The following is a 26,523-nucleotide window of genomic DNA, read 5'->3' on the forward strand; positions in this document are numbered from 1 at the left end:
TCCCTAAAATGCCCGGCTCCCTGGAGATCTGCCCAGCAGCCCTGTCCTCCCTCACCCCGGGTGGCTCTCGGACAGCAGTGCCCATCGCCCACGCTGCCAGACGCCCGTGCCCTCCCCTCGGCCGGTGGTTAGTCCCGGCCGCGGCCCCCGACTCACCCCAGGCGGCCAGACAGTCGATCTGCAGAGGCAGCTTTTCTAGGATGGGCACCGGCTCGAAGGCGTCGTGCATGGCGACGAGCAGGGGGTCGCCGCCGCCGCCGCCCAGGTCTTCTCGCCCAGAGCTTACCCGCCGCGGTTAGGGCCCAAGCCTACCTGGAGGGAAAGGAGACCAGGATCCGATTAAGGACCCCCGCCCCCAACTACAGGCCTTTCAGCCACGGAGCCATCGCCACCCGACTTCCTGTTGACCGGACCCGCCCCTTCCGCCGCCGAGGCCCCACCCCTTCCGCCAAGGCTCCTGGTGCATCCTGCAGGAATGCATCCTTCCTTTCCTGGGTCTGAATGTCTACGGGGCGGCCAAGGAGAGAACAGAATCTTTATCTTAGAATTGATTTAGATAGCAGAGTGTGGAGGTGAGATATTTGTCTTTAGCATCAGTTGAACCTGGAATGAAGATCTGCTATCTAGGAAATGTTTTAGCTTATCTTCAGTCTGACACACTCTACTTCTAGCGTTTGCCCTTCTTCCGTAGCCAGTCAACAGCGTCAGGTTGAGCCTGATGTCAAGTTTCGAGACCTCCTTTGAATCTGGAGAGGTGGCAGTCGTTGACTATGTGGGTCATAGTCTGTCTGTAGCCGCAGGGGCAGTTCGGGTCATCTCTGGCTCCCCAGCGATGGAACATAGCGGCGCACTGGCCATGGCCTATTCGATAGCGATTGAGGAGGGCCCAGTCATAATGTGCTAGGTCAAAGCCGGGTTGATGCTTGCAGGGGTCTGTGATGAGGTGTTTGTTCTTGACCTCAGCTGACTGCCAACTGTTTTCAAGGCTCTACTGATTCACAGCAGTTTTAATATTACCATTGCAAACCCAACTAACTCCAAGTGCCTCGCCCCTACATTATAAAGATATTCAAGCCAGAGATTCTTTGAAGTGTGGCCATCAGAATCTTACCTAAGAGCTTGCAAAAAAAAAAAAAAAAAAAAAAGTCGCAGATCTCATTTCATTGCTAATCAATCAAAAAACCGGAGCAGGGAAGGGGTGCTCCAGGAGTGTTAGTCCCCGAGACAAATTCATGCACTTTAAAGTTTGAGAACCACTTCAAGTATGATCTTTATCTGCAATCACCCAGCCTCCAAGAAGACCGTAATCAGCATAAAGCGAAACATTAAGATTTAACACACACACACACACAGATTTAACACGAAGATGTCAAAGAAAAAAGTCTGTAAAAGTGAAATGGCTTCAAGTAATAAGCATAAAAATAGTTAATTAAGGGGGCCAGGTTGTGGCGCACCTGGTTAAGTTCAAGCTCCTGTTCGCCACCTGCATGGGGGAAGCTTCACAAACAAGTAATGGTCTGCAGGTGCCTGTTTTCTCTCTCTCTCTCTCTTTCTCTCTCTCTCTCCTTCTTTCTTCCTCCTCTCTCAATTTCTGCCCTAATAAAAAAATTTTTTTTTGCCAATCAAAACTTAAAATTTATGGTTGATTTCCACTTAAAAAAAAAAAAACTAAAATGTTCTTGTAATTTAACGATTACCAACTGCTGTGTTGGAAGAAGTCCTAATAACTTAGTTTCACTCAGACAAAATTCAAAAACTAATGTAAACTCTAAAGTAACAGGCAATGTGATGCTATACTTCAAAATCTAAGAAATGGCATATAGTCATCCATAAAACGTAAGACCTAAGGAAAAAAACTATGTTCTATAGAATTTTACATTCCAGCTTAACATTGCCCCCCCCAGTATCAAATCAAACTCGTCTCAAAATATATTTGACCAATATCCTGACCATCAATAACTATCATTCACTTGTTTTCATATGGAAAAACAGAAGCACATGATAATATCAATCTTCAGATAGTGGTCAATGTTGAGAATATAGTAAATGTGCTATCTTATTCCTTAGATATTACCTAGATACTTGATTTTGTTTTTTATCACCATAGTAAACTGCTATAGAGAAATGTTATATAAATGTTAGCACCTTTGCTACAATTAGGGAAGTGTAGTAGTGTGGTTTTTGGTTTCAACAGAAAATAAGAATTAAAACCATAGAAAAGGAAATCTCACATGAGAGTTTGAAAAGAAGAATCTTTAGAAAAAGTTTGGGAAAAATGAGAGAAACAGAAATTTTGTTAAATTTTTTATATTGATATTAAAAAGTGGCATGAACTCTAGAACAAAATTCTTGGGAAGGCCAAATACGGATAAAACCATTAAAACAAATATATAGTGTTTTAAATGAATCCGATCACCTTGTGATGTCTCATACAATCTCTAAACCAACACCAGATACAAGAATAGTCAATACTAAAGAATGAGCAGCAGTCCAGGGTCTCCATATTACTTCATGCAGGAAAACCATTTAAATTAAGCTATTGGTAGGACGTGTTTCCTTTGTAGCAGTTCCTGCTTCTGAAGCATCAGTCCCTTGAGCAGGATGCTCACTTATCAGAAGACAATTACCTCCCTGCACCTAGTGCAACACCCAGTGAATGGCATGAAGGCAAATAAAGCGCAGCCTTACATTCCACAATGCTGCCCATGGTGGCTTACAAAACAGTAGTCAAAAGTTCTGGAGTGTGCACCACATTGCCAGCAATGGGATGTGTCACAATAACAGATGTCAACAGAGTTAAACTAGTATTTCTCTCTAAAGTACATCTGAAATAGAAAAATCTTTAATATACACCATTTGTAAACAAAATTGCACTTGATTTTGCTTTTTGTAAATGATCTGAACCACACTGTAACAGTTTTTTTCCTCTCCGTGTGTTTTAATCATTGATAGAACTGTGGCTCCTTAACTCAGGACTTTTTTTTTTCTCCCCTCGAAACCACCTCTACAAGATTTAACCTTGACTTCCCAGGAAACGGAAAGCAAGCAAACAATTTCCTCCATCACCTATGTGACTCCCTAAATAAATAAAAAGTACAGGCAGTTGCTCCTGGAGATTACGTATTATGGCATTGATGTCATAGTTCCTTAGAAGATGTTAAACTTTTTAGTTTGACAGATTAAACAATTTAAACATTATAGAAGGTTCAGGAAAAACACACAAATTGCATAAGCATCCATGTCAGGATATATGAGAGAAAGGGGCATCAAGTTGTAAAAAGAAACATGTAGCTTATTCTCATTCTGGGAACTTGTTTCCAGTTAGATGGTCTTGTTCTAACACTTGTCACCAGATCCAGTGCACAAATATCAAGGAACAGATCAGATGTCATTGCCTCCTTTAATCCCATGGAACAGTAGAGAAGACTGACAAAGAGATTAGCCATCTTCAGCTGCACACGTCATTTTTCACTCCATTTTGGATCTTTCAAAGTGTGTGATCATCCGTTCCTAGGAGGGAAAAAATTTAATCTAAGTGCATTAACTTTAAATGGTCTACATTCCTAATATCTCCTATTTATGTAATGTACATTTCCCATAGGTTTATGTCCAACCAATATTTAAAGAGGGTTAGGAATCCTCTATGTTAATTATGAAATGTACAGATGACTGAACTCTACTCAAAATTAACTGAATCTGAATCTCTAGATTCCTGAATACAGAAACACAAACATATTTTAAAGTCAATTAAGGAATATGATAGCTAAGCAATCTGGCAGTGTGCTATAGCACCACAGCAGGTCAGGTCCAAATATTCACTTGTGATTAAGCTTTAACAAAACTGTATTCCTTCTCTGACCTAGAAAGTTAACTTAAACATATAGTTGAAGATTTAGCCTCACACATTTCTACTGCAACACTGAGACTTGTAACAAATACTGAGGGAATTAACTGCTTAAATATTGGGTTGTCAGGAAGTCATGACATTTTTTTCTAATTATTTTTAACTAGATAGGACAGGGAGAAATTGAGAGAAGAGAGGGAGAGTCATAGTTTAGAGTACATGTGTAAAACGTCTCACTTTTCTGCAAAACATTCTCACCCTCAGCCTAGGTCTTTCTCCATCATGCACCAGAACCTAAAAGTCCCCCTCTCCCCACCCTAGAGTCTTTTACTTTAGTGCAATGCACCAGTAAATTCATTTTCTTACTTGAAATAGAATTCTGTAAATACTAAATTAAGTGCAAATTTTGCATAAGAGTCACCAAACCCAAGGGTCCATGCATTTGATTACTAACCTCATCTGAGTCCAGAAGGGCTGGAAGTGCTCTGCAAAGAGAAACAGTGAATGCAATTTAATTTTTTTTGTCAGTATAATAAAATCTAAGTCTCATTTATTGCCATTTCAGTGAGGAAAAAGCAAAAACAAAAACAAGAATCAAAGTTCCCAGAATTCTATCGTGAAAGTAAAACATGATCTTCATTATAATAGGACCAAAATTTAAGACCAGGTCCTGGGGGTCGGGCAGTAGCACAACGGGTTAAGCGCACATGACGCAAAGTATAAGGATCCCAATTCAAGCCCTCAGCTCCCCACCTGCAGGGGGGTCACTTCACAGGAGGTGAAGCAGGTCTGCAGGTGTCTTTCTCTCCCCCTCTTCATTTCTCTCTTTCCTATCCGGCAACAATGACATCAATACCAACAATAACAATAATAACAATAATGATAAAAACAAGGGCAACAAAAAAGGGAAATAAATAAAAAAATTAAAAGACCAGGTCCTTGCACACTGTAAGGCATGTGCTCTACCAGGTGGGCCACTGCCCAGCCCCCATCTTTATTTTTTAACAGTTTTTAATATCTTTAACATCCTTTTAAATAACTTTTTTTTTTTTGCCAAGAAAAGTTTTTATTGCAAGCACAATAAGCAGAAAGTAGCTGTAAGATCGGCCATTAACTAAATCTCACAACCTTTCATTGGTTTAAGGCATGTTAATTAGCTTCTTGCTATCAGGGGTACATTCTTCTGCCATGTGGGACATTTTCTTGGGAATATTCAAATAATATTCCATGTAGCTACCAGGTCCTCAGTGGTCACATCATCCACATATCCTTGAGCTTGCTCAGAACAGGAGCGAGGGTAGCCAAATGGAGTTCTAGTGTAGAGCGACTGAGAGAAGTCCTCAAGCGTGGATCTTGTTCTGAGGCTGAGGAAGAAACGTTCTGCAATCCCAGCAAGGAATACATTTCCATATCATGCCATCTCCTGTACTGGCACTCCTTGCCTATACATGCACATGGTTTGCTCTGGTTTAGCTTGGAAATGGATTCAGAGTCAGAGGGATCATTGGCCATGAGACTTGCTTGGGAGGCTTGGGTAGCATCAGGGGAGTCTTTTTTCTTACTCTCTGGTGGGAGCCTGGGAACCAAATTTTTCAAAGGCTCAGCAACTGCGCATGTGACTGTTACACAGAGCAGTAGAGCATTTTCCTACACTGAACTCTTTAGGAGGTGACATACCCAGCTTCTGCTGCCATCAGGGGAATCAGTTTGGCTTTTGTGCTTGAGCTGGCTGCTGGAAGAAGCTATTGTACTGCAATGTACTTAGGAGGATGAAGAACAGGAGACTTAGAATGTCAACGACACTGGGTTCTTGCTGTTCCTTGTAGACCCATGCCAGCTGTCTTTAGGTGCACGTGTGACTTTAGGTTTGGTGTCATCTGCTGTTGTTTTAACTGGTCCTCTGACACTTACACCTTCTCCAACAGATAGAGATGCTGTGGATCCTGATGTGTCCACCTGTAATTTCTGGAGAGCAGTTGGTAGTTTCTCTCCTTCTCTCATCCTTGGCTTCAGATTTCACTGTCAAAATTTTTATACTATAGATATTCCTGTTAATACTTCTCTCCAGAGGGACTCCCATGATCTCTTCCCATCACTTCAGATCATCTCTCCCAACCACAGAGCCAGATTGACCTGGAACCAAACCCACCCAGGGGGTGGCCTGCATCTCCAGAGTTGCCTTAAATAATTTAATCTTTTCCCACTGAAGTTCACTATAAGCATTCTCTTTCATATACTCGAGTCGTTCAGTCAAAACAACAAACACTATATTTGAAAGAGGATTCCTGAATAATGATTAAAAAACTTACACATCTGTCATAGAAGAAGGCACATTCTCTTCTACCCACTTCAAATCATCCTCCACCTGGGGATATACAAATACCAAATATTAAAATAAAGAAACAGGAAAACAAATACCTAACATTACTCAAATACATCAAATAGTTCATCTCAAGAGGATTCAAAGTTCTTTACCATTCTATCACTCACAAGTGGTACAGTATATAACAAAAAAGCCCTCTAACACAAAAGTCAAAAAAGTTTATTTTTTAAAAATTATCTAATGGATAGGCTAACAACTTTGGTAAAGAACTATCTATCCCCCAGTAATCTTACAATCCTACAAACTATTAGTAAATCACTAATAAAAATTTTCCTAAAATAAAGAACTATATGAGGCTGGGGAAAATAGCTTAGCATTGGAGTGTATTTCTGGCATGCCTGAGGTCCCACAGGCAGCATATTCCATCTCTAGTACCACTATATGCCACAGCCAAGTGGTTATTTGGGCTCTCATAGAAATAAATAAATCAGGGGCCAGGTGGTGGTGCACCTCGTTGAAGGTACATGTTATAATGCTCAAGAACCCAGGTTCGAGCCCCCAGTCCCCACCTGCAGGGGAAAAGTTTCACAAGTGGTGAAGCAGGGCTACAAGTGTCTCTCTGTCTGTCTCCCTCTCTATCTCCCCTTTCCCTCTCAATTTATGGCGGTCTCTATTCAGTAAACAAATAAAGATAATAAAAAAATTAAATACACAAATAAATAAATACATACATACATAAATAAATAAATTGGGGGTCGGGCTGTAGCACAGCAGATTAAGCACACGTGGTGCGAAACTCGAGGACCAGCGTAAGGATTCCGGTTCAAGCCCCCGGCTCCCCACCTATGGGGGGGGGGAGGGTCACTTCACAGATGGTGAAGCAGGACTACAGGTATCTCTCTTTCTCTCCCCATTTCCCCCTCCTCTCTCCATCTGTCTCTGTCCTATCCAGAAACAACATCAATAACAACAACAATAATAACCACAATAATGATAAAATACTAGGGCAAAAAAAGAAAAAGAAAAAAGAAAATATCAAAATATTTTTTTAAAATGATGAATCATTAAAAAGTACATGTCCAAAATATAAAGCATTACCACATACACTTACATATTTTTCTTCTTATGTTTTAATACATGTTAGGTTTTGTTTCTAAATGTGATAAATTCGAAAGTTTGTAGTGAATGTATTCTTCTTAAAATTTAAGTGGAGGTGGCTCAGTGAGTAGCGAGCATTTCTCGCATGAGTGAAGTCCCAGGTTTGATTCCTGGCACTTTGTATAACACAGTAATACACTCAACTCTCTCTCCTTCTACAAAAAAAAGAAAGAAAGAAAGAAAAAAAAGCGCTGTGAATGGTGGGGTTGTAATGACACTGAATAAAAATAGCATTGATGGCAAACAGATTTTTAGAGCAAGCCTAATTACGGCAACAGAAAAAAAAATTAAAACTCAAGACATAACCACAGAGCTCCAACAAAGGCTGAGGATCGGGGAAAAGAAGAAAGTAAAGAGACTCACTGCTTTATTTACTTTACTATTTCCATTTGGTTCTTGCTTAGTACTTCTCATTTTCATTCCTTCTGTAGAGAGGAGAGGGGAGTAAGTAGATTGGTTATTACGTAACAGACCATCACTGATTACAAAAATGGATCCAGAACTTATACAAGAGCTATTTGTCCATCATTACTACACTTATGCTGAGAAATTCAAAGCCAAACTTTCATCTCAGCTCTAAGAAGTAAACATGGCACTTAGTGCGCCTTTATTTTCTGAATTTACTGTGGCTTTTCTGAAGATTACTCTTGCATCCTTCTAACTTTACTACATAGAATATCAAGGAGTAACAGAGTTCTAAAACTACAAACAATATACTTATAGCAAGGCATTTTGTCTTTGATACCCCAAATGTTATCTACAGGTACAACGTTTTGTTTCTAAAAACCGAAAAACACTTAAAGCACAAATAAAGAGTGAATTTCATCACTACCAAAGCTTTCTTTCAGCATAGGTTCTTTCTGTTCATCCTCCTCATCTTCCTCAGATAATGGTGAAAAAGCAAACCTGACAGAACAAAGTTAGGACAGAAGGAACAAAGTTAGAAACCACCCCACTATCAGGATTTTTACAGAGTTAATTATTGAAATTACAACTATAGTCACTCACAAACCAGTGTAATAAATAATGAAGTAATTCTCCCCCTTCAGAAAGCTTTCAATTGTCTACTTTAGCAAGAGAGAAGCAGGGAAGCATCATATTTAGGCTCAGCCACATAGCCAAGCTACTTATTCTCTCTCTACCCTATTTTTCTCACCTCCCAGAACTAGAAGAAAGACAAAAGCAGAAATCACTCATTGCAGAGAGGTATTCTGGTCTCTCTTTACCCTTCCCTCATAAAAAAATTAAATAAAAGTCACAAAACACAACTGAAGCACTGACAGAACTGAGAAACTTGAGGAAACCCAAGGATAGAATTGCAAAAAATTTCTTTAGTCAACTCCATTTTAATAAAATCACAGTTAAAGTTCGGTGTTTTTCTAGAATTAAAGTAGTTTGTTAAAAAAGCAAAGACCTAGGGGGCAGTGTACCCAATTGAGCATAAACACTATCAAGTACTAGGACCTGGGTTCAAGTCCCCGTTCCCCACCTGCAGCAAGGAAGATTCACAAGTGCTGGGACAGCACAGCAAGGGTCTCTCTGAGCCCCCTCTCTCCTATTTTTCTCTGTTCTACCATAAAGAGCAAACAAACTAGGCTACTGGGTGTGGTGGAGCTGTTTAGACACCAAGCCCGAGTGATAACACTGGTGGCAAAAAAAAAAACAACAAACATTAATAGTGTAATAGTAGTACTTGTAGTAGTAATAATAAAGCAAAGACCCAAACTAAAGAATATTTTCTCAAAAAGATGAAGACGGGGGCATTTTAGGCCTTCTTATACAAGACTTATTGGACAACTAAAACAATTAAGGTAGATGCTACTTATACATGAGCAGACAACAGGAAGATATAAAGAAAACACAATCAACTAAATTTTGATAAATAAAAACCTAATTGTGGAATTAAAAAAAAAGTTGTCCATGGTCTGGCATTTACCCTAAGAAGTGCACACTAAAAACAGCACGGGATCAAACCAGAAAAGCTGCAAGTACATTTATAATTGATTCCAACATATGAATTCTACAGTGCTTACTGTCAAGATTTTTTATACTCAGAAACTCATTAAAAAGTTCAAAGATAATCAACAAGGTGGGAATATCTGGAATGCCATGCATGAATCAAAACAAAAATGAGGAAAAGTCAGTCAGGAAAAGAAGAAAAAAAAACCCAAGATATAAAAAGTTAACTTAAATGAGAATTTAATGGCCAGTAAACATGTGAAAAGACATAAATAACTCGGTCTTACATGCAAAATAAAAAGCAAGACTGAGTATCAATTCTCATCTACTAGCTCTATAAAATTTTAAAAACAAAAGGGACTAGAAGAAAGAAGACGAAAACGTATCTCTCATACTGTTGGTAAATATGCAATCTGTCTCAACCATTTTTGGAATGTAATGCTTTAAATAATAATACTTTAAAATGTACTAATAAAGGAGTCAGGTGGTAGCGCAGTGGGTTAAGCCCACGTGGCGCAAAGTGCAAGGAACCGCATAAGGATCCCGGTTCGAGCCCCTGGCTCCCCACCTGCAGGGGAGTCGCCTCACAGGCGGTGAAGCAGGTCTGCAGGTGTCTATCCCCTTCTCTGTCTCCCCTCCTCTCTCCATTTCTGTCTGTCTTATCCAACAACGACATCAATAGCAACAATAACTACAACAATAAAAAACAAGGGCAACAAAAGGGAATAAATAAAACATAAAAAAATGTACTAATAAATACTGATGCGCTTTAACCTAGCAGCTCAAAATCCACTCATTACAGTAATGTTAATTGTATGTAAGCTGCACAGCAGTGTGTAGTAATAGTAACTAAGCATATTGGAAGGGAAGTCTGGCCTACAACCTCTACCATTTGAGAGGTGTTATCTACACCCTTGGAATGTCCTGCCTCATTAGTGTCTCTGGCAGCTCTAAGGACTCTGGCCTCTGAACAGTTTGATGGTGAGATGTGTGACAGGAACTTCAGACCACATCATCTCAGTTCCCAGAAGAACTAGAGACTAAAGATATTAACTCAACCTGTGGGTGCTGGTGACTTAAAGTTAGTCACAAGGCCATTATGTGATCAAGCCCTTGTAAAAGCCTCTGGACATCAATGGATTGGGTGTATCTTCCTGGCTAGCAATATCTTTCTTATTTATTTTTTTATTATCTTTATTTATTTATTGGATAGAGACAGAAATTGAGAGGAAAGAGGGACTTAAGAGAGGGAGAAAGAGAGAAACCTGCAACATTGCTTCATCACTCACAAAGCTTTCCCCCTGCAAGTGGGGACTGGGGGCTTAAACCCAGGTCCTTGCACACTGTAATACGTGCACTCAACCATGTGTGCCACCACTCAGCCCCTGCAATACTCGCTATGTCCACTGTCACACACTGTAGCCAGGAGGTAATGCTGTTCTTCCTGGACTCTCCCTTAGCATATTCTTCCCCTGCCTAATTCTATTTTGTATCCTCTTTTTTTATATTGTAATAAACTACCCATATCATGAGCATAAAGAGGTCTTTCTGTGAGTCCTAGCAAATTATCATCAAATTATCAAACTGTAGCTGGAGAACTTTTGAATTTACAACTTAGTGTCAGAAATGAGGACAATTCCCTTAGAAATTTGCAGTCTGGATCACTCCACACAGTTAGAAACAATTGTTGTTGTTTTTTTTAAAGAGTCTGAAACTGTACATTGACCAGTATTCACTGGTACTTAAAAACAGTAAAATAAACAATACACAGTTGGTTAACATACTAATTACTACAAAGTACTGGTTTTGCTTGGTTTCTGGGGAATAGTTCTTTACCCACTTACATTTGATTTGGGAGTGGGGGGAGGGAGAGAGAAACGTTAAACAGTAAATAAACTATTCAGTATAAGTGCTATGGGGTGTGGGGCAAAGAGGAACTGAAGTAAAAGTATATCTAGCACAATACTGTAGCTTTACCCCTATTTTTACTGCTCCTTGTGAATGAGAGTTAGCAAAGACCTTTGGAATGGTCTGCTTGCAAGGTTGGCCCACCATTGGGTCTGGGAACCTGGCACTAGGTCCTATGGGCGGATCACTGTGCTTAGACTATAATGCAATTTATAATAAAATTTATTTTCCTTCTGTTAACTTGGGAGTTTTGGTTCCTACTAAGAAAGAGTGTTTCTGGTTGTAGAGGAAAGGAATGTCTCTGGTGTTGTTTTTCTAAGAAGGAAAAGAATATAAGAAAACAGATTCCTCCCTTTCACATACACTCCCCATACACACATAATCCACCTGCTGTGTGTTTTTCTATGGTGATCTCATTTTGTTCCAAGCACCCTGAAATAAACAAAATGGAAAAGAAGTCCAAATTGTTACCACTAGGATGATTAAGTTAAGTAACTGTACTATTTATCCTGTTACATAGAATGAAGCAGAAAATGCATCAACATAAAGAAAGTCTACTGAAACACCTAGTTTCTTTCTTAACAGAGTGATTTCAGATTTTCTGTCTAGTCTCTTCTCTATTTTGCAAAAACTTTTTTTCCCTTTGTCATTGCCTGGGTTTCACTGCTCCAGGCTGAACTTTTAAGCTATTCTTCAATCTCTATTTTATTTATTAACTCGTAACAAGAGAACTACTCAGCTCTGACTATGATAGTGGAGGGGATTGAGCCTGGAATCTCAGTCTCAAGAATGAAAGTCTTTCGCATAACCATTTTCTGCTTCATTCTGTGTAACAGGATAACATGGCCGTTCAACGGTTAGCAGAGTACGTAAGAAGTGCATAAGAACCTCTGGTTGTTTGCAGATGGCCGCCAGAGAACCATGATGACAAAGAGGATCATAGAGAACAGCAACCTCCAGATGGCATCGTCTACCCAGAGCTCCCGCCAATCCTACCAAAAGGGGGAGAGTTCAGCATTTATACACAATATCTCAACTCATGTCCTGGGCATGAAACAAGAATCACTTCTTTCCTTTTCTTTCTTTCTTTCCTTCCTTCCTTCTTTCCTTTCCCTTTCTCTCTCTCTCTCCTTCTCTTTCTTACCTATTCAGTCTGTTTTCACTGAGAGCCTGCTATGTGCTAGGCACTGTCTAAGTGCTGAGGTGCAGAGTAGAGGAGCGCCGCTCCTCCCCTCGTAGTGCCGACTGGTGTGAAAGAGGCACCAACAAAAGGAAGCACTTTTCACTGCTTCGGCACAGCTCTCAGGATCCTCAGGGAAGAGTTCCCGTACAGAGTAAGAGAAAGTAACATTTTACATTTGATTTTCATTTATTTACTTTCACAAAGAGGGGAAAAAAAGCTTAGTTGCTTCTAGAAAATGCTAATGGCTATAATCTTTATGATCATATCTTGATTAGGGCACTATCCAGACATATTTAATGTTTAGAACTCTGGATTTCTTTCAAGAATTTTTAGGTAAGACAAGATTGGGCTGTATCAGGCTATAATTATCACATAAACTTCTTTCCTACTTCTGAAATATGCTCAGCTCTCCCACATGGGTTCTAGAAGAACCCAAATCTATACCGTGGCAAGTACTCCAACAACATTTAACACTTAGGAAGAAGCATTCTAACCCTCAGAGTGGAGGCCTAGAGCTAATTTCTTCTTGAGGAAAAAGCTTGACCCTGACATCAATATCACCTGCAGATAAGACAGTAAACTATTCATGACTGCAGGGGTTTATAACTCACCGACTGACAGGTTACTATCCTGAACTTCATGGTGGTCCAGATGATAAACACAATAGACGCTAACAGGAAACAGAAAACTGGTCATAACATGATGCTGACTTACGTCCCCCAACTATGTACTCTGATGCTGGCTAAGAGCAGTCTCACACAATCCTAATGTACAACACATCACAATCATTTGGTCAGTTATTTTGACATATATACAAACTCAATTTACAGTTACTAGAAGCACAGCATATATTCTTGGCAACTTTCTATATTTTAAAATAATTCTGGGTGGGGGAGGTAGCATAATGGTTAGGCAAAGAGACTCTTATGCCTGAAGCACCAAAGTTCCCAGGTTCAGTCCCCTGTATCATCATAAATCAGGGCTGAGCAGTGCTTGGGGGGTGTCAGGGGGCGACTTTGAAGGTTTGTTGGTTATGCAAAATACTTTTTTATGCCTGAGGCTTCAAAGTGCCAGGTTCAAGCCCCTGCACCACCATAAGCCAGAGATGAGTACTGCTCTGGTAAGAAGGGGAAAAAAGTTGTTTACCTTCTGGCTACTTCAATAACTATCAGGAAAAAAAAAGTATTGGAAATACATTTTTTCTAGTGTTGTCAGTAATGTACTATTTCTCTTTTATCCTTAATATAGAATTGCTAATTGGGGGTGAGTGCTTGGTGGGGGAGAAGTTGATAAAATGTTTAAAATGCAGAGAAATGGTTTTGATCATATGCCACTATATCTGACACAAGGAGAAAAAAAAGGCAGGTAAACTAACCTTGCCTGACTATGATCTGTGTAATGTATGTATTTCAGGCATGCTTAGTGCCATATGTGCTCCCTGCTACAGAGGTACTCAATGAAACCAGATAAGCAGGTATTGATGTCTTCTAGCAGAATCGCAATGACATTACAATCTAGTTGTCTCAAAAAAAAAAAAAAAAAAAAATGGAGACAGACGACAATAATATACTAAGAGTTAAAATTATATGCAGTTGAGTTCTGGCTACTATTCTTAAAAGTAGTTCTCAATCTTTTCTGAAACAAAGCTCACTCCCTTTGATTATCTGAAAAAAGCTTGACACCATCTCTCCACCACCACCCACGTGAGACAGGAAAACGTTTATATAATTTACTCTTTTAAAATTCTCGTCATTTCCAAGGTATTGATACAAGCTTTTTCAGATATAAAGAGAAAGAGAGAAACACAGCACTATAGTTGCTGCCAGTGCAGTTGGGCCAGGGGCTTGAATCTGCGTCGTGTCCGTGGCAAAGCTCAGGAGCCTTCCTAGGTGAGCTATCTCACCAGCTGATGTTGCACAATTTAGAGTCTACAGGTGGTCTTTCAGGTTAAGCATCTCTGTTCTAAAATGATCCTACTGAAACAGCATGATGAAAGTCCCCAACCTACCTGCCACAGCCAAGATAAGCGTGTTGGTGAAATGTCGGTACAAAGAAAGTTTTACAATGTTCCTCCGAAGTTTCAACAGCTTCATTGTTTGAGTCAGGCTAATAAATATGTGTTTGCAAGTTAAGGAATTCAACATTCAGAAAAACACAAACCTGTAAATTAATCTTGAAGTTTCTTTGAGGATCTGGAGTCATACTGATAGAGATATAGATCCAGAGGCCTTTTAACTGTTACTTTCTACTTCACAAATACCCTCAAACCTCACCAATATTAATGTCTTCTTTTTCAATGAGTCTAAGTAGAAAACAAAATCAGAATACAGTAACATGCAAAAGAATGAGAAGAAAAAAAAAAAAAAAAAAAACTAACCACACAGGAAGTTGTTTTTGTAGAGAAATAAAGATGAAGGGCTGGAGAGACAGCATAATGGTTATTTATGCAAATGACTTTCATGCCTGAGGCTCCAAGGTCTTAGGTTTAGTCCCCAGAACTACCAGAAGCCAGAGCTGAGCAGGGCTATGGGAGGGGGAGTGATGGTAGTGATGGGGTATGTGTATCTTTCTCATTAAAAATGAATTTGAAAAAAAAAAATAGTAGAGTATTTCTTCATTATAGAAGAAAATGAATGAAGAATCTTCTCCTTTCCTTTAACATAGGTGTCTGTTCCCACTGTCCCAGCTAATTTACTCTGGGGTCATAAATGCATTCATGCCGATTGCCTCCCTTATTTCTATACTCAGCCCCCTGTGCCATGTTAAGGACCCTTTCATCAGCTGCTTGCTTGGATTACTCTGAATTAAAAGGAGATACAATTACAGTTAACTGAGAACCCCAGGCAGTTAGGTGCTAAAAAAACCAATGACTGTTCATTTTCAGAACACTATTCCACGTAACATTGTGACAGAAGGACAGAAAGAGAATTGATGACTAATAAAGACAGAATCTGTTTTACATCCAACTTTCAGAATAAGCTTACAAAAGAGTTAGTTGGAGGTTTGTCTGCCCTTTGATAGAGCCCAAGCTACCAGCTATCTGCTCACTGGGTTGTCCAGTTCCGCATCCCTGTCTCGACTCCTCACAGCAAGAAAAGGACATCTGCAAGATACTAACCTGGAAAAGCTTGATCATTTGGACTCAGGACACTTCAATTTCAAACAGTGTTATATTACAACCTACTCAAATCCACAAAGTTCCTATTCAATATTTTGATTACCTTAATTTTTACAGCATTCACAATCAAAACAATACTTGGTATAATTGCACTTAAGACCAAATATACAAAAATCCAAACAAATCAAAAACAACCCCAGAAAAGTCCAAAAGTGTAAATTCTTCATCCAGTAGAGCAAGTTCCTAATAAACAAGTGTATAATTTGAAAGGGAAAAAAAAATACAAGAAATTTTTGTTATCTGGTGGTTAATTATGCATGTGAATAAATTAGTATTTATTTCAAAAACAAACTTTAATCTTAAGATATCTTTTGATTGAAGGTATAAAACACCCAAGGGTTAAAGCATGCTAAATCCACATAGTACTTTGAAGAATACAGTTCCTAAAGACATTCTTTTAAGAATCAAAATTAATGATTTTTCAAAGCATTTAATATTATTAGAAACTGGAAGAAAGAGCAGAACCAAAGCAGATAGTGTTTTTAAAGCTAACATGGGTTACACAACGAAGTCCAAAATGAAAGTTAAATATTCATTTTAAAAACAAAGTGCCAGAAGTTCTTTGTTCAATCCAGTTAATAACTTCTGATGCAATTTTCAAAAATATGAACAAAAGAACTGCTTAGCTGAGCCCTCAAACTGTTAGACTGAAAATACCCTGATCCCCAGTCTAAAGAGTCACCAACAAAAGTGGTTAAAAATAAAGAGCTCTTTGCAGAAAGATCAATAGACACCCATCTAAAAGGGGTGAAATTGAATCACCATCAAACAAGCCAATGAGAAGGATATCCACCAGCACAGGGCAGTGTCTAGGAAGGCCAAGGGGATAAAGGCCAAGGAAGCAAGATCAGTCTGGGCCTGCAGACAAAGAAAAAGAGGTAGTGAAAACAAGAAATCTGGAGAAGCACAGAGAAGAAACCGCCCAACAATTTCCAACATTTAAAAAAAAAAATCATTTAGAGTAGATTTGCATTTGAACTGAAAGAAAATTAAAAGGAGCAGCACTGGACACCTGCATTATCCTTTCATCTGACAAACCACCATGTAGAGTATGCAGCTTGAGCATTTCACACAAACTGGCTTATAGTCTCATACAATGAAACATGCCACGAGAGACTAAGAGACACCCTGTGCTAAGATTCAAATTAAGAAATGATCATATAGTAGGAACAGGAGGTAGCACAGAAGGTTAAGTGCACATGGTGCAAAGTACAAGGAGGGCATAAAAATCCCAGTTTGACGTATTGCGCCAAAGTAAAAGACTCTGGGGTTTGTGGGGGGGGGGGGGGAGGAATGATACAGGTCCAAAAAGGATAATAAAGGACCTAGTGGGGGTTGTACTGTTATACAGAAAACTGGCAAATGTTATGCATGTAGAAACTATTGTATTTACTGTCAAATGTAAAACATTAATTCCCTAATAAATTTAAAAAAACAAAAACGGTTTGAATGCCCGGCTCCCCACCTGCAGGGGGGTCGCTTCACGGGCAGTGAAGCAGGTCTGCAGGGGTCTATCTTTCTCTCCACCTCTCTGTCTTCCCCTCCTCTCTCCATTTCTCTCTGTTCTATCCAATGACAACAACAAGGGCAACAAGGAGAAAAAAATGGGGAAAATGGCCTCCAGGAGCAGTGGATTCATAGTGCAAGCATCAAGCCCCAGCAATAACCCTGGAGGAAATAAATCAAAAGAAATGATCATATATATGGCACTGTAAACTGTCACACTTTCTTCCTATCATCATGATATTAGCTACAAGTCTAAAAAGGCCCTTTTAAAAAATTTATTGATTTATTTATAAAGTGGAAACACTGACAAGACCATAGGATAAGAGAGGTACAATTCCCACCACTAGAACTCCATATCCCATCCCCTCCTGACAGCTTTCCTATTCTTTAACCCTCTGGGAGTACAGACCCAGGGAAAAAGACCCTTCTTAAAAACTTATTTACTGCATCGGTAATCTATTAAGAATTACTGATTTCCAGAATTATGAAAATAGTTTATAAATAAGACCTCAACCCATAATAAATAAAATGTTTCTTGTTTGTACAAGTTTACATATACACATGCATTATTTACAGAACCCTAGTTCCCCAGGGCATTATTCAAAGGATATCCACAAAATAATACAGGAATCAATTGCTGAGAGGGCCAGGTTTACTATCAGAGCCAAGGAATAAGAAAAATACTACAACAGCAGAAGAAAGAAAATGAAATTGACAGAGTGTTAAAGCTATTGAAAGTCTAAGGAAATACAATGGATAGTATGATATGAAAAATAATCTTTCATCAACAAAGTGTTTTATTTAAGACATGGATTTGTGAAAAGAAAAAAAAAAAAAAAGTCATCTTAAAGGTAAAGTCAAATTCACAGCATTTACCTAAACCTTGAATCTAACAGTTTGCCATAGAGTAACTTTTAGATAAGAAAGAAAGTTACGTGGCCCAGGAGGTGGCACAATGGATAAAGCATTGGACTCTCAAGCATGAAGTCCTGAGTTCGATCCCCAGCAGCACATGTACCAGAGTGATGTTTGGTTCTTTCTCTCTCTTATCTTTCTCATGAATAAATAAATAAAATCTTTTAAAAAGGAAAGCTGAAATGATCTAGGAAGGTCCATTTGCTCACATTAATCGTAAGTCATAACACAAATTTCTTTATCACTTATATGTCAATGCCTTAGGGGTTCTTCCTGGCCTGGCAAAGGGCATCAGCATACACTTTCTGGAAAACGATGTGAAAACTAATTAGCTATATTTTAAGAAAGTTTTTCAAATTCAAGTGCTAGGTAAGCAAAGTGTGACATGACATTAAAACAAAAATCAGAGTCCCAGCACGACCATAAGCCAGAGCTAAGCAGTGCTCTGGTAGCTCTCTCTGTGTATTTTTCTCTCTGTATCCCTCTTTCACTAAAAAAAATAAATAAATAAGATTTTTTATATTTATTAAAAAATTAAAATTACCCATCTAGCACGTAACTGTAATGTTAACCACTTAGACAAGATATAGTGTCCACTGTGCTAGAGGAGGAACTGAGATATGAATTCAGGGAAGCGTGAGAAAAATTCATTCCCAGTCACACAACACATTTATAAAGCTTAGGGACATTCAAAAGAAAAAGTAGGGAGTCCGTCGGTAGTGCAGCGGGTTAAGTGCACGTGGCACAAAGCACAAGGACCGGTGTAAGGATCCCGGTTCGAGGCCCCGGCTCCCCACCTAGAGGAGTCAGTCCCTTCATAAGCGGTGAAGCAGGTCTGCAGGTGCAGGTTTCTCTCTCTCCCTCTCTACCTCCCCCTCTTCTCTCCATTTCTCTTTGTCCTATCTAACAATGATGACATCAATAACAACAATAACCATGAAAACAAAGGCAACAAGAGGAAAAATAAAAATTTTTTTAAAAAGTAAATATACATTGTGAAAATCAGAATGCAAAGATGACCTAGAAAAAAGCAGTGAAGAACCGAAAACACTTTCCAATTCAATGTCTCAAGACCAAAACAATATATCTAAATGGACCACAAACATTCAGGTTAAGCAGTAACTCACCCCAGTCACTCGGAGGACCCCTTCCATGCCAGAGAACAAAAGATAGAGGGCTCCTGCGACCACAACCTTATGAAGAGTGACCCCAAGTCGAGGCCTAGTGAGGAAACAAAAAGACAATTGAGTGCAGTACTTTTTTAAAAAAAAAAATTATTATCTTTACTTATTAGATACAGAAAGCCAGAAATCAAGAGGGAAGAGAAGGATAGAGACAGAGAGGGAGAGAAATTGAGACACCTGCAACCCTGTTTCACTACTCGCAAAGCTGCAGGTGGGGGCTAGGGGTCCTTGCGCACTGTAACATGTGCATTGTAACATGTGCACTCAACCAGATGCACCACTACCTGGCCCCAAGACAACTTAGTACAAAAGTGACAAACCTAAGACAAGCTAAGGAACAGGAGCTTGTGTTAATTAGAGTCTATCAACATGGCGTATTTGGTTCACATGAGAGAAAAAAGTCTTCATTAAAAGCAGACAGAGGGAGTCGGGTGGTGGTGTAGCAGGTTAAGCACACATGGCGCAAAGCGCAAGGACTGGCATAAGGATCCCAGTTCGAGCCCCCGGCTCCCCACCTACAGGGGAGTTGCTTCACAGGCGGTGAAGCAGGTCTGCAGTTGTCTTTCTCTCCCCTTCTCTGTCTTCCCCTCCTCTCTCCATTTCTCTCTGTCCTATCCAACAACAATATCAATAAACAAAACAACGTTAAACAACAAGGGCAACAAAAGGGAAAATAAATATTAAAAAAAATTTTTAAATAAGTAAATAAAAAAAATAAATAAAAGCAGACAGAATGAAGTCTTGTTTTTTTTTTTATCTTTTTTACTAAAACTATTGGTTGTTGTATTAAAAAAATTTCTTTTGATTATAGAGAATTCAGAAACATACCCCAGAGCATAGAGAACTCTAATACACCCATCATCAAGTGCCAATAACCTATGATCAATCATGCTGAAGGCAAGGTATACATTTCCCATGCTCCCAGAACATCCTGAAACTTGAGTTCTCAGCACGGTCAAGTCTGTGCTCTACTACATGCAACCATACGCTCCCTGATATGCATTCATACATACACACAACTTCTTTCTTTTTCACCAGATCACTGCTCAGTTCTCTCTTATGGTGGTCCCAGGGATTGGATTTGGGACTTTGGAGCCTCGAACATGAGAGTGCCTTTGCATAACGACTCTGCTATCTCCCCCACCCTATATATTTTCTGACATACTAGTAAAGTCTTATTTGAGGAGGAATTTTCCCCCCACTAGTGAAATCACAAAAATCTAGCATAAAGACAGCTTTAAAATACTATATAAACTTATAAACTAATAAACTTATAACTTATAACTAATAAACTTATAATAAACTATATAAACTTATAAACTAATAAACTTAGAAATATGAAAACCTAAAAAGCTTCTTCACAGCAAAAGAAACCACTACCCAAACCAAGAGACCCCTCACAGAATGGGAGAAGATCTTTACATGCCATACATCAGACAAGAGTTTAATAACCAACATATATAAAGAGCTTGCCAAACTCAACAACAAGACAACAAATAACCCCATCCAAAAATGGTGGGAGGACTTGGACAGAATATTCACCACAGAAGAGATCCAAAAGGCCGAGAAACACATGAAAAAATGCTCCAAGTCTCTGATTGTCAGAGATATGCAAATCAAGACAACAATGAGATACCACTTCACTCCTGTGAGAATGTCATACATCAGAAAAGGTAACAGCAGAAAATGGTTAAAAGAGGTTGTGGGGTCAAAGGAACCCTCCTGCACTGCAGATGGGAATGTAAATTGGTCCAACTTCTGTGGAGAACAGTCTGGAGAACTCTCAGAAGGCTAGAAATGGACCTACCCTATGACCCTGCAATTCCTCTCCTGGGGATATATCCTAAGGAACCCAACACATCCATCCAAAAATATCTGTGTACACATATGTTCTTGGCAGCACAATTTGTAATAGCCAAAACCTGGAAGCAACCCAGGTGTCCCAACAACAGATGAGTGGCTGAGCAAATTGTGGTATATATACACAATGGAATACTACTCAGCTATAAAAAATGGTGACTTCACCGTTTTCAGCCGATCTTGGCAAACGCTAGAAGAAGCCGATCTTGGATGGACCTTGAAAAAATCATGTTGGGAGTCGGGCTGTAGCGCAGCGGGTTAAGCGCAGGTGGCGCAAAGCACAAGGACCGGCATAAGGATCCCGGTTTGAACCCCGGCTCCCCACCTGCAGGGGTCGCTTCACAGGCGGTGAAGCAGGTCTGCAGGTGTCTATCTTTCTCTCCTCCTCTCTGTCTTCCCCTCCTCTCTCCATTTCTCTCTGTCCTATCCAACAACGACAACAACAATAATAACTACAACAATAAAACAACAAGGGCAACAAAAGGGAATAAATAAATACTTAAAAAAAAAAAAAAAGAAAAAATCATGTTGAGTGAAATAAGTCAGAAACAGAAGGATGAATATGGGATGATCTCACTCTCAGGCAGAAGTTGAAAAACAAGATCAGAAAAGAAAACACAAGTAGAACCTGAAATGGAATTGGCATATTGCACCAAAGTAAAAGACTCTGGGGTGGGTGGATGGGGAGAATACAGGTCCAAGAAAGATGACAGAGGACCTAGTGGGGGTTGTTATATGAGAAACTGAGGAATGTTATGCATGTACAAACTATTGTGCTTACTGTTGAATGTAAAACATTAATTCCCCAATAAAAAAAATATATATGAAAACCTCTGGGGTTGGGCCGTGATGCATCTAGTAAAGCACACATTACAGTGCACAATGACCCTGGTTCAAGTCCCCAGGCCCCAGGTGCAGTGGGGAAGTTTCAGAATGTTAAAGCAATTGTACTTCTATCCACTGCCCATATCCACTTCCTATCTCCCCACCATTTCCTTCTCAATTTCTGTCTATCACATCCTCCTTCTAGTAGAGTTTTCAAGTTCTACTTCCATTAACTACACTGTTGATCATTCAATTTCCTCTACCCTAATTTTACTTCACCTCACTCACTTCTAAGTAGGAGAAACTGATCAAGATTTAAGTTCTTGAAATTGTTCTCTATAAGCACTCACTCATACTCTTGGCAATAACACCAGTCCTGTGGCTTTAAATAACATCTACACCCTGATGATGACCAATTATGTCTAACTGGCCTTTCCCACCACCATTATTACCCCTACTTGGAGACGAAACCAAACTGATACCTTGCCCCCACTACAAACTTTTTCTACCTAACAAGCTAAAATCTTCCTGAAGAGAGTGATATGTGAATTCCATCCTTATTCAGACCCAAAACAGTTGGCATCATCCTTAATTCTTCTCTTTCACATCACACATTTGACCCATCAGAATCTCTCTCTCTTTCTCTCACATACACACCCCACACCACACACACACACACACCCCTACCTTGTTCTTCCATGCAGGAAGTTAATACTTACTTGACTATACCATATCCCAGACTGACTATTATGACCAAAGTTCGAGCCAGTGAGCGCTTAACCGCTGAAAGCAGCTCTGCTAGGATCAGGGCCCCCTGGACTAGGAAGAAGAGAAAAAGGAACTGTAAGTTAAGTTTGTGGAAGAGTCAGAATGCAGATTTCTAATGCTCTTCAAAATAAGCAATGCTATTTGTTCTACTAAAAAAAGAATACCTGCCTCTTCTTCAATTTTTTAAACTGAATTTTAAGTGTTCGTTTAATTGCTCTCACTTTTGGTAGTACTGAAGATTGAACCTGAGACACTGGAGCCTCAAGAATCAAGTCTTTCGGCATAAATGCTATGCTGTTTGTCTATCCTCGTCCATCTCTTGTAAGAATGCCTCACCCGACATGGGAATACAGGCATGTAGGCAATTTTCCCTCCATCTTTATAGACTGAAATCTAGTAATACACAAAAAAGCACAATGCACACAGCCTTAATTTATGCTGTACTATACTTGCCCCAAGTACTTTGAAAGACTGGGGAAGGGTCAAATTAGTATAGATCTTGCAATTAGTGATTCCAAGTGCAATTATTAATAATTGAGTGCTCTGATGAAAAAGAACTGAAGTTATCTTAAAGCAATTTCTGTTATCCTGTGCTCATCTTACTAAGCTACAAGTTTCCTCCTATTATCTTGATAATCCTGTATCCTGCCAATTCTTAGATGCACACTACATACATTATTTTAACACTTTTGAAATCAAGACATGTCTTAAGAAACATTTTAACAGTCTCTTATAATTAAAATGGCAGCATCTACTTTCCTTATTAAATGAATGTATTGACTTGTTAGAAAAGTTGTGATGCATTTTTACACATAAAAGCATAGAAAAATACGCCATGACTTTTCTGACAACCCAGTAAGAGAGAGGCCTTTTAGAAATCGAAGGCAAGTAGGATTCTAATAAGCTTATCTTTCCCCAAATGCCGTAATACATTTTAGAGAAAAAAAAAAAAAAAAACTAAAAAAATTACTGTGTCTACTAGTTATGCAAATGAAAACAACAGTCATACAATGATTCTGTTGAAGTTATTCTGGTAGGAACCTACAAATGGTCACATCTGCCAATTACTCACAAACTGCAAACATTTACTTGTTTGCTTGTTTACATACCCGACTCTCCTTTGTATCGGATGTTCTGGAATTCTGCATAAAAGACAGCTTTCTCAAGCATACCCAGGAAGATAACAGCACCGATCCAAAACTGTATTCTCAGGAGATCTCTCCAGTAGCAGGCAGACCAGGCCAACCACAGAACACCAAATAGGACATACACAATACACATCACCATGAAAAACTGCCATCCAAGCGGGAAGAAGATAAAAGGAGGATTAGAGGCCAGTACTAACTCAGAATCAGTACACAGTCTTACCAAACTGCATAAAATATATGCATTACTACCTTCTGTTTCACAAATAATCATCTGATGTCTACAGAATTCAATATAAACATAACAAAAATCATCTCTTCCTCTAGAGAAAAAGAAGACTAAGGAATTGTCAGCAAATGTAACAGCTCCTCTATATTAAGGGCTCTGTTTAGCTCACAAATTAAAAATTACAATTCACAACCACAAATTAAAGATGAAGACTGAAGAGGAAAAAAGCATTCCGGTGTTAGGATATAACTGAAGGCAACAAAACATGTCTAAGTGGGAAGACTAATAATGGTAATGGAGGAAAAAAAAAAAATCACACATCCTGAAAAGGAGAGAAGATTCCTAATTGTTATTTTAAGTGGAAACAGGTAATATAAAATTGTAACACATGCCCCTTCAGATCCTAGAGAGACCATGAGTATAGTTAAACAATCCTTGCAGTACTTTCTAACTCTAAAATTCCACACACTTTACAAGGCGAAAAATTTGCTATGAAAGTTCTGGGTAACATTCCCACAGTCACATTCTAATAAGAAGTAGGGAGACCAGGCGGTGGCACACCTGGTTAAACACTTACATTACAGTGCACAAGGACCTAGGTTCAAGCCCCTAGTCCCTACCTGCAGGGGGATAGCTTCACAAGTGGTAAAGGAGGGAGGGCTGCAGGATTCTCTTTGTCTCTCTCCCTATCTCTCACTCCCCTCTCAATTTCTCTCAGTCCCTATCCAATAATTAAGAAAAATAAGAAAAATTAAAAAAAATTTTTTAAGTTAAAAAAAAATTTTAAAAAAAAGTTTAAAGAAGTATAGAACTACAAGCTTTATTCTCAGAACTGTTCAGAACAACTTTTTGTTTATTTGTTTTTTAATCAAAGCACTGCTCAGCTCTGGCTTATGGTAGTGTGGAGGATTGAACTTGGGAACTCTGGAACCTCAGGCATGAGAGTCCTTTTGCATAACCATTATGCAATCTTTCCCACCCACAATTCGTTGTGTTTTTTTTTTTAATATAGTTTTTTGGTTGTTTCTTTTCTTTTCTTTTTTTTTTTTTTTTTTAAGAAACAGAGAGAAATCAAGAGGGAAAGATATGGAGGGAGAAAGAGGGAAAGACAGCTGAAGCACCGCTTCACCACTCATCATGATCTCCCCTGCAGATGGGGACGGGGGGCTTGAACCCAGGACCTGGCACATGGTTAAGATGTGTGCTCAACCAGGGGCACCACTGCCTGCCCCCAGAATAGTTCTTTAGAAAATCATATTGCCATAAAATATAGACAGTCCTTCCAGCTAACTTCATTTAATGCTGACGGTTAAGAGCATGAGTTCACTTACAATCATCAATGGATATTCTTCGAGTGTGAGGTATTCATAGGGACCCTTTACTTCAACAGTCACTGCCAAAAACACAGTCCTCAGATTAATGTTACAGATACAGAAACCAAATAAACACTGTACAATAGAAATGTGATAAGTAAAAGTTTCACTGGGTCATTTACTTCTTTTTTTTAATATTTATTTTATTTATTTATTCCCTTTTGTTGCCCTTGTTGTTTTATTGTTGTAGTTATTATTGTTGTTGTCGTTGTTGGATAGGACAGAGAGAAATGGAGAGAAGAGGGGAAGACAGAGAGGGGGAGAGAAAGATAGACACCTGCAGACCTGCTTCACCACCTGTGAAGCGACTCCCCTGCAGGTGGGGAGCCGGGATTCGAACCGGGATCCTTATGCTGGTCCTTGTGCTTTGCGCCACCTGCGCTTAACCCGCTGCGCTACAGCCTGACTCCCCTGGGTCATTTACTTCTAACCATTTCAACCCTTGTAGATAGTACATTCCATTTGTAAAGCACTTCAGAAATTCATGAAGCGTTCCCATAGTTCATACTGTGTCACACACAGGTCTGTCTCCATGCCTCTGCTCTAGTCATATCTTAAGTGGGAAAGCCCTTTGGCTTCCTCAGAAGACTAGATTGCATTTCCTCCAAAAAACCTTCTCTGAACAGTGCCACTAGGACTATTTCCCATACCTTCTCTAAATTCCAAACACATTCTGTATATTCTGCTTTTTTTTAACACCTCATTTTGAAAAACATAGCAAAGTGTCCAGATCATTCATTCAACTGGTAGAGAATCAGCCTTCCATGCCCAAGGTTCTTGGTTCCATTTTCGATACTGCATGCACCAAATTTCGATACTGCATGCACCAAAGAGATGCGCTCTCGCTTTCGCGCGCTCTCTCTCTCTCTCTCTCTCAAATACACACACACACACACACACACACACACACACACACACATACACACACAGTTAATACAGTGTTGTTGTTCCACATGCTGGGGTTCAGCGTTGGTAAGATTCCACCATTCCCAATGACTTTTTCTTTTTTAATTTAAGATAGGGAGAAAGACAGAGGGTGACAGAGACATCATAGCATGTCATACGTGATGCTCCCACATAATGCTAGACAACCTGAACCCAGGTCCTTGCACAGGGTAATATGCACTTTATATATAAGGTGAACTATATATTGCAGCCCCCAAAT

At 39.3% G+C, this 26,523-nt stretch overlaps 2 protein-coding genes and 1 pseudogene across 4 annotated transcripts in view; all 3 read right to left on the minus strand.

Annotated features, from left to right (window-relative positions):
* VPS39 (VPS39 subunit of HOPS complex) overlaps nt 1-414 on the minus strand; it is a 40,599-nt gene extending 40,185 nt beyond the window's left edge. For both annotated transcript variants that reach the window (XM_007533671.3, XM_007533664.3), the window contains exon 1: nt 157-414. In XM_007533671.3, coding sequence (XP_007533733.1) covers nt 157-229 — 73 coding nt within the window. In that variant the 5' untranslated portion in view covers nt 230-414. The remainder of the gene's footprint in view (nt 1-156) is intronic.
* A 1,877-nt stretch (nt 415-2,291) lies between these two features.
* TMEM87A (transmembrane protein 87A) overlaps nt 2,292-26,523 on the minus strand; it is a 47,154-nt gene continuing 22,922 nt past the window's right edge. The window contains exons 8-20 of one of the 2 annotated variants that reach the window (XM_060174459.1): nt 25,317-25,378; nt 23,721-23,904; nt 22,563-22,662; nt 19,102-19,195; nt 16,339-16,411; nt 14,384-14,488; nt 12,987-13,045; nt 12,081-12,184; nt 8,158-8,231; nt 7,689-7,750; nt 6,154-6,209; nt 4,299-4,329; nt 2,292-3,510 (exon numbers count right to left, since the gene is read on the minus strand). In XM_060174459.1, the coding sequence (XP_060030442.1) occupies nt 3,469-3,510; nt 4,299-4,329; nt 6,154-6,209; nt 7,689-7,750; nt 8,158-8,231; nt 12,081-12,184; nt 12,987-13,045; nt 14,384-14,488; nt 16,339-16,411; nt 19,102-19,195; nt 22,563-22,662; nt 23,721-23,904; nt 25,317-25,378 (1,046 nt within the window). In that variant the 3' untranslated portion in view covers nt 2,292-3,468. Of the gene's footprint in view, nt 3,511-4,298; nt 4,330-6,153; nt 6,210-7,688; nt 7,751-8,157; nt 8,232-12,080; nt 12,185-12,986; nt 13,046-14,383; nt 14,489-16,338; nt 16,412-17,666; nt 17,743-19,101; nt 19,196-22,562; nt 22,663-23,720; nt 23,905-25,316; nt 25,379-26,523 lie in introns of both variants that reach the window. The other variant, XM_060174458.1, reaches the window with a different exon arrangement.
* Nucleotides 4,936-6,143, minus strand: LOC132533409 (oxidative stress-responsive serine-rich protein 1-like; annotated as a pseudogene).

The sequence above is a fragment of the Erinaceus europaeus genome, chromosome 16, assembly GCF_950295315.1.
Source record: "Erinaceus europaeus chromosome 16, mEriEur2.1, whole genome shotgun sequence".
NCBI classification, from domain to species: Eukaryota; Metazoa; Chordata; class Mammalia; order Eulipotyphla; family Erinaceidae; genus Erinaceus; species Erinaceus europaeus.